This window comes from Saccostrea cucullata, unplaced genomic scaffold, assembly GCF_032062105.1.
Source record: "Saccostrea cucullata isolate Sc308-1 unplaced genomic scaffold, CSIRO_AGI_Scuc_v1 ctg10453, whole genome shotgun sequence".
NCBI classification, from domain to species: Eukaryota; Metazoa; Mollusca; class Bivalvia; order Ostreida; family Ostreidae; genus Saccostrea; species Saccostrea cuccullata.
In genome coordinates this window covers 15,150-24,000 of record NW_026924394.1, presented here as the reverse complement: position 1 = coordinate 24,000, position 8,851 = coordinate 15,150, and the positions used below count along the sequence as shown (strand labels likewise).

The 8,851-nt window shown below is 30.4% G+C and overlaps 1 protein-coding gene across 1 annotated transcript; it reads left to right on the top strand.

Annotated features, from left to right (window-relative positions):
- The first annotated feature begins 6,904 nt into the window (after positions 1-6,904).
- Positions 6,905-8,489, top strand: LOC134266357 (uncharacterized). Its single transcript, XM_062748611.1, has 3 exons — positions 6,905-6,942; positions 7,408-7,497; positions 8,134-8,489. The coding sequence occupies exons 1-3, from the start codon at positions 6,936-6,938 to the stop codon at positions 8,487-8,489; spliced, it is 453 nt and encodes a 150-aa protein (XP_062604595.1). The 5' UTR covers positions 6,905-6,935.
- Positions 8,490-8,851: the final 362 nt, after the last annotated feature.

Genomic DNA, 8,851 nt, shown 5'->3' with positions numbered 1-8,851 from the left:
GTATAAGATCCCTCAGTCCAAATCTTTAACTTTCCATTACATGGGTGTCGGTAACTTACGGGACAGGGGAGCAATATACCCCAAAACGAGTAAGCTGCATTTTCAATGCTAATACGGTGTATATATCTTTCCCCTATTCCCCTATTCCCTGGCACTTCACCAGGTCTCGATGTCTATACCTAAAACATTCATATAATTATGTATTTACATAACCTGTATGACGTTGAAAACTTTAAATATTAAATGAGTTAATTAAAACATATGGAAATTTAAAGTATATTTAATTGTATGAGAGAGAAAGAATTTTCAAAGTTTTGAACAATCAAATTGCCCTCTTTTTATTATGATAAATGCCAAGTTGCTTAAAGCTTTTCACTGTTAGTGCCTCCTTTACACCTTTACATCTATTTATTTAAGACTAGAATTTAAAAAAAAGAAACGAATTAATCATGCTTTTAAACAGTCGTCATTCCTTTTTCAAGACTTTTCCCTTTCATTTTATCCAAACCTTAAATATTTAAAACGTTAATATTTAGGGGTAAGTGATGTGACCTTATCAAAAAAAAGGTATCCAACCAGAGTCTGTTATTTATCATACAGATTATTTGTAAGAATATTGATCAATCTTTACATTTTTTTTTTCAAGTGCGTTAATATGATCGATATCAACGCACTTTGAAAAAAAAAATTCAAAGTGCGTTAGTTTGGTCCCAAATTTAACACACTTTGAAAAAAAAAGTTTTCAAAGTGCGTAATTTTTCAAAGTACGTTGTAAGACCATCAAAAATTTGAATTTAATGTTCCACCCTACTCTATGGCTGATTAGAACTTTTTTGGTTAAATATATTATCAAGCATTTATTATTGCCTGGTCGCAGAAATTCTATGGTCAAAATTTTAAATAAAAGAAGATCAAAGATCAACGAATAAAATCTGACCTTAATATTGTACATATAAAGAAAAGGTCAAGAAATACTTGAAAACAATGTATATTTGTATACGAATTTTATTTATTCGGTGAATATATTGGTTTCATGGAAAAGAAACGAAAAATTGTATGAGGATGGCCGTTTGTATGTCTGTAAAATGAAAGGTTTGTCTAATTGTATTTTATTTAATTTTAAAAAGGTTTAATGCTAATGTACGTTATTCTTCACGCACAGTCACGTAATATATAGTACACAAATTAAAAAAAAGTAAAAACAAGAACAATAACACCCATGACCCCTACCCACCCACCCCAAACCCCTAATAAAGGAATATGACAATAAATTTCGGATTTTTTAATGTAATGTTTTTTTTCTTAAGCCCTTTACATCTGATTCAATTTTTTTTTTTTTAAAAATTGTTCGGCGCTTTTTAAAAAAGCTTTATTAGTTAAAAAATTCTTCAAGAGGTCACCCTTGCTCTCACATTGAATTTTGGTATTCCGGTCTCATCCAAAGAACAGACAAAAGAATATTTAAAGTCTTGATATTATTCATTTCTATGTCTAAATAGACCATTTTTTTTATCGATGAATGTTGTCTATGATTTGAAAAATGTACGTTAAAGTTGGTGAAGTTTTTAATAAGCGTTTTCTCATTAAGCAGGTTACATTGAAAGATTTTAAACACGATTGGTGTTAAAGTTGCAATTCTTTGAAAAGGGATGAAGAGTTAAATTAATGTCCTAATACATTTGCTAGAGCTGTAATTTCTACTCATTGGTTTTCAAATACATGTATATTTTTATTGTTAACTTTTCAAGAATATGTTTCATTTGAAAAATATGAAGTAGAAGTTTTGTTAAAGAGCTGCACTGTAAAAGTTATGATAGCCTTTCCTTAAAAGGATATTCAGGTGGGTAGAACAGTGCAAAATGTTGATCACGTGGCAAAAATCACATTAAATGTTGTGCGTGGCTTTTTTCATCTGCTGACTGGCAACTTTATATCTTTGAATTTTAAAGAAAGGCTGATTGCCTAAATACTCAGTAGTCCTTGTCATTTCATCAGAAGTCCTAAGATTAATTTTAGACTCTTGTTGTTTCTGCGGTTGATTAAAGATACATGTAGCGTATATGGTACAATGTACTATTTCTTCCATTGCAATTTATAAAAATTAATATCAGACAATGAGTTCTTGAAGCAAATCTGACAATTCTCTCTCAAAAGGAAAAAAATATCGAAAAAGCTTTCCTATGCCAGAACAAACCAACAGTGCTCCGAGGAAAAGCTTTAGTAGATTGCTGTTACAGTTCCGTTTGATTTATTCAGTCATGTATATTCCTTTCTGTTACGTCTTTTCAAAATAAAACTTTAAGCACTGTAAGCACTGAGCTGACAAATTATGATACCCCCGCTCATAAAGGATTAAAGTAACAGAGTTGAATTTTTGGCAGTATGTACATGTAAATGAATAAATGCGTAAACAACATATGTATCCCTTAGTTTGAATAATGACAAAGTCTATGTTTTCGCTGCTGAAATTACTAAATGTATTTCCGAAGAAAACATGAAATAATTTCTGTAAAGTGATGGAAGTTGAAATACTAAAATCGTTTTTCTCTTTCTGTTTCATCCTTGCGTTAATCAATATTGCTTATGAAGCAGAAAGGCATAACCCAATCATTAATTTAAATTCAAAGTAAATACAGTAAAACTCGTTTAGTACGAACATGGATATAGCGAATTCACGGATATAGCGAAGTTTTTCTGGGTCCCCAGCAAAATTCTTAACAAATCTTCATAAAATTTTATGGTTATAGCGAACTCGGATATAATGAACTTATGGATATAAGAACTGATTTTGAGTCCCGTTAAGGATAAATATAGTTTAACTTCTTTTATAACGAACTTCTCAAGATTATAATATATATATATATATATATATATATATATATATATATATATATATTTGACCGTGTAGTGTAGGGCAGCGTTGTGAGAATTCCATCGGCATCGAAAGCAAGTTTTTTACTTGCCTATGATAGCCGAGCGGTCTAACGCGCTCTTCCTGCACTGCTAGGAGACAGATTCCGTAGTTCGAGAGTTCAACCCCGGGCTTTGGCGGAAGTGAGTATCCTTGTAAAAGTGAATTTCTCCGTGCTTTCTATATATATATATATATATATATATATATATATATATATATATATATATATATATATATATATATATATATATATATATACATATATACAGGTAAATATCAGTATCTCGAACATGGGATATTTGGAATACCCCGCTTATGTCGAAGTCGATCGCCGGTCCCGGCCGTTTTCTCTATATCTATGATTTAAAAAACACCTGATATCTTCGCACTTTTATTTTGTTTATGAGTAAAATGTCAAGAGTTTACACATCGATACATTTGTCAAAAAGAACGTTTAATCCTATAATAAATAATTTACCACTTTATTTATAATTCAGAATGTTAAAATTCACAACGTCATTATCACGTTCCGTAAAATGTATGAAATTTGGCCATATACAGTCATATACATATGCTATTTTAAAGACCTCTTACGGAATATATGAAAGAGATATTGAAAACAGAAAGTTGTTTTGAAAAAATATATAGTCTGTAGATATATCCAGAGCAAAAATTGTCCTATTTTGAAATCAGGCCAATTTGTGTTCTTTTTGACTTTGGCTCTTTATGACGACCTCTGAATTTAAATTATGACATCTGAAAACAAATTTCAATCCACACTTTGTAATAGTTATATCCCTTTGCAGGGTCAACCAAAAGGTCAAATGGTAAAGAAATGACATTTCGCTACTTAATTCGGTCGACTAATTGGGGGCTGCTCCGATAAAACCAATGAGTTTATTTTTTTTCTTTCAATATTTCCTAATATATGGGTAGCCACATTTTGGGGGCATGCATTATGTTTATAGGATGTACACAATTTTTCAAGTCAGACGACAAACTTACAAACCAGAAAACCATAAAGGTACTGTAAGGATTCAAAGATTTTTCCATAAAAAGGGTGGCCAAGGGATATAAATTTTCAACCCTGTGTATTCAACTATAAGACACTAAGTACACGTATGATAATATAAACAGTGCATTTATTTAAGGTAACAGCTGAAATTGACACTCCTTGAGAAAATGGTGTTCATAAGGGTGTCAATTTCAACTGTAGCCCTGAAAAACTGTCCTGTCCATATTTATTATACATGTGCCTCAATCGTCCATGTGCCAGCACCTCTTGCACAATCATCCTGCATTCTGATCTTAAGTCTTTTTTCTAGTCTACTCCTGGGTAAAGGAAGGTTGTTTCCTCCTAAGAATTAAACATGAACATCCCTTACACTATCTTTTAAAATGGACATTGGATATAAGATTAAACAACCAATCTCATCTGTATTTGAAGTATTGATTTACATGTATAAATTAATGAAAGAGTTTTCCTCCCAAAATAAATGGATTTTAGCTACGACATGTATAGCAGTGTAACATGTCCTGTTATAAAAGTTGTATTATACATAAAGTAAATAAATAAACATTTTTTTTTACCCTAAAATACAGAAAAAAACGATAATATAAATATTTTCTGGACAATAACATTCATTTTTTCATTTTCCCCTTCTTATCAGACAATTGTTTCAACATTATTGATGAGATATTCCATATACAGTATCCTATCTTTTTTACCTTTTGATTTGTACCCCCAGCGGAACACCTTAATTTTCTAATAACTTTAATAATTGTTATGTTTTTAACAAATAAGGCTAGTAAGTAATAAAACTTGTTGTAATAATATACATCAAATGTTATTGTTGTGACATATTATTATTTATTAAACTGACAAGCACAAGGAAATGATAAATTTATATCTTCTGTTGAACAGTAGCGGAAACAAGCATAGTACATTGATCAGTTGATAACAGATTTATAATAAATTTATACTGTAACTTAATTTAAAATGTTAAAATCTTCAGACATATATTACTATCACTTATATGCTTACTGCACACGACATGACATCGACGAGGCAATGCAGGTCTGCCATCTCGCAAGTTTGTGACCTTCAATTCAAGTTTCCTATGGTTGATCGGGGTGCCTAGAACATAATCAGATATATTTTAAAGATTGTCACACATTTCTGAAATAAGCGAAATAAGACATACCCACAGAATATTTCCGTCAACAACTATGTAAAAATATTTTTTGCGTTCTGAAATTCACAAAATACCCCAACATGTACATACTGAGGTTTCATCAATTTTCGTTGGCATCAATTTTCGTGGATTTTATAAAACAGACGTTTTCGAGGATACGTAATTTCGTGGACAAAAGCATTGCTTATACAAATGAATGTCATATTTCGTATTTCAATGAACATTTCAATTCGTGGATCTGCTCAACAACGAAATCCACGAAAATTGGTGCTCAACGAATATTGATGAAACCACAGTATTATGCCAGTTTTTATGATTTTATACTACTCGTTTTTACCATGTTTGATGTTACTGTACTAAGAGATCTATTATGACGTCAACGGCGCGCTGGACGCACAGTGTAGTTAAACGGCAGAGTGGATTAATCTATTCCGTAATTTGATAATATTTGCAAGGAATTTTTAATGTTTCTAGATATTTTTATACTAGATGGTGAATGCCAGCAAACAGTCAAAAAATTATACAAGTACTATGGTTTTAATCTCGTTTTGTACATATTTGATCAGAGATTATAACGTAATTCAACTGAGTTACATGACCAAACATCCTTCGTCCCCTTAAAAGACGCAGACAGCAAAGATCTAATATTTTTCACCTCATGATAGTCTTCTTTTCACCATTCCACATCAACAGTGCAACATCATATATTATGCTTCATCATTTTGAATACAAATAAAAATCGTTCATAATAGTTTTAAAGGAGTTACTTCAAAGTAAAAAAAAAGCAAAAATCGCATGAGATAAAAAGAACAACCATAATTGTGTGATTTGATATTGACTTTTATTCAACTCGTTGAAATGGTGTATATTCGCTCAACAAGCCTCGAAGTTTGCTTAGGATATTCTAGTTCAGTTGCAGTTTCTCATTTAAAATCGATGACGATCTAAAACAAACATATGCTGTGGTCTTTATTGAATTTTATTGTAAACAAACGTTTATTTAAAGCGGTTAGAATTAGATTTAAGGTTATCCGATCCTCAGGTTCTGAAAATCAGGCATTGAGTAATTGAAAATGCTCACAAAGATGTCTCTAAATCCTCAAATTAAAATGAATTTACCCACGGTGTTTCTTTAAAATTCATCTTTAAATTTAATCATATTATATAGGGAAAATTAGTAAATCTCGAATAATTTTTCAGGAAATGCAATTTGAACTACCTACTGTATATTTTTTAATTGATAATTGATCAAGAAATACATATTAGGAATAAAAATCATAGGTATCCAGGCTTTTAAAGAAAATTGCATGAATTTTACACTTATTTGGACTTTACTTTCTCCTACTTACTTCCATTGTTTCATAATGCATAGTGTATGAAGTGTTTCCTTTCAAAGAAAACACCGTAAATCACTTCTAATTTCAAACCATACATATAAACATTGGTAACTAAGACTAAATTAAAAGAAAATTGATTTTTTTTAAATATGCAAGTTTTACTTCATTTTATGAGGTACAAATGTCAACTTTTTAAATACCGTTTGTTAAAACTTTAAAGAACATTGAATCATACGTAGATGCATAAAATGAAAATTGTTGCATGAAAAAATTTCAATTTCAAGCTTTATTTTAAGACTTTTTGAATTAAATTATAAATTAAAGAGTTATCCTTCCTGGCTGAGGATCGTATATCCTTAAGTGTTTTAGTTGGATATACGTATAAAGTCAACATTAAAAACAGGAGATCTTATGTGCTGCACTGTAATTCCACCTACTTTTTTTTCTCCCACAGATGAAAGTATTGAATTGACTGAACCAGATGAAAAAATGAAAGGTAACTAATAAATAAAAGTATTTTTATATATCATACCACCTGTTATCATATTTTACATGTAACACTATTTATCTGTTTTTCTGATTTTCTCACATGTTTTAAAAGACGCAGATAGCAAAGATCTAATATTTTTTAGATGAATGTCTTCCTTTCACTATTCTTCATCAATTTTATAAGAATTCAAGCATTTTGAAACAGTTATATGCTTTGTGATACTTTCTTGGATTTTTTTTGTTTTCCTTCAATCGTATTAAGAATGTTACTGCAAAAACATGTCAAATTATGCAAGATATAATATACGTATTACAATTAATTTCATTTTCAAGTAAAACATTTTGAAGGCATTAGTATCTTATTCATTTTGGACATTCCATGGAATATTAATTGTTTTAAAAATGTATTATTGCTCTCTTCCGTAGAAACGGGTAAACCTAGTAATAATTAAAACTTAAAACTTTCTTGTAGAAAAGAATACTAAAGTAACCGAAGAAGCTACTCCAGTCACTGAAGAAAAATATACAGCAAAAATGAGAAACCTTGCCAATGTTTCGGAAGGTATCTGAGTGTGTGTGAGAGAGTGATAGAATAAACTCACGTTTCCCACTTTGACTCGTCTTTAGAATTTGAACAAATACCACTTAACACATGACAAACATTATTCAAGATCAAAAGACCATAAAACAATACAAAATAAGAGCAGAGCAAACATGGACCTCCTAAACATCAGAGAAAGGATCAGATACCATGGAATAGTAAACACCCCCTGCTGACCGGTCACACCAGCCATGTGCTCCTTGTCAGGATTGGGAAAATACGGGAATATCCGTCATCAATTCTGTGTATCAATTAAGGACTAACAATTAATATAATATCAGTCAGCATTTGACTCAATGATAACTTGTATTTTCTGATAAGGTCATTTGATCGACCATAGAACTTACGAAATGATGATTTTAAACAAGACTGTTGATTGTTTTGTTTCATCAACTTGTTTGTCAATAATTTACCTTGTTTTAGAATTTATTCATACGTAGAGCAGTTTTTTTTGTATCTAGGGCCTATTCAACTGAGATACGTAAACTCCTAATCAACTTTTGCAACTACCCCTCCAAAGATTATTTTAATGTTATTTAATATATGAGAAACATATGTGAGAATATTTGAAAACTGATTGATATATTTTTTCTGTAGATAAAGTTGAAAAGGATATTCTACCCTTCATACACAGGAAGTTAAAAGAGGAGGAAAGTATATTGGCACAATTAGGGAACAAAAATAATATTGTATTAGATGTTCTGGATTTTGCTGGACAGGGGTCCTATTATGCGTCACATCAAACTTTTATTCGAGAAGATGCCATATACATAATAGTTGTTGATGCATCTAGAAGTATAGTAGAAAGATTTGGGGAAAATAAAGAAAGAGGAGCTGCAAAAAATGAACCCCTTGACTTATGTAATACATCTTTTTCAAATTGGTGCCAAAAAGGTATTGAACTTGAATCTTTCAGAATAATTTGTCTAGAAATTAGAAAAAACAAACTTTAAGAATAATTTTAACAGCAAAACATACTTAACCAGATGAATAAAAAACAATTAGCAAAAAAAAAAAAACTGCAATTCAAACAAAATTATTTCAATAAAGAATACTATTTGTAATACTTGAGGAATTTATTATTCATGCTATTTCTATTCAAATCCGGTCCAATAATATATGCTCATCCATGCGTCAATTTTTTTCATTAACAAAGCAATATCTGATCAATTATAACTGCCTATATCAGTTATCTCCATTTCTTAATGATATGTGTCTTTATAACATGAAATTTAATTTTCGTAGTGCATTATCCGTTATTTTTTTCAGATTACGTTAAGTACTGGTTGAATACAATCAAAATCCATGGAGGTGG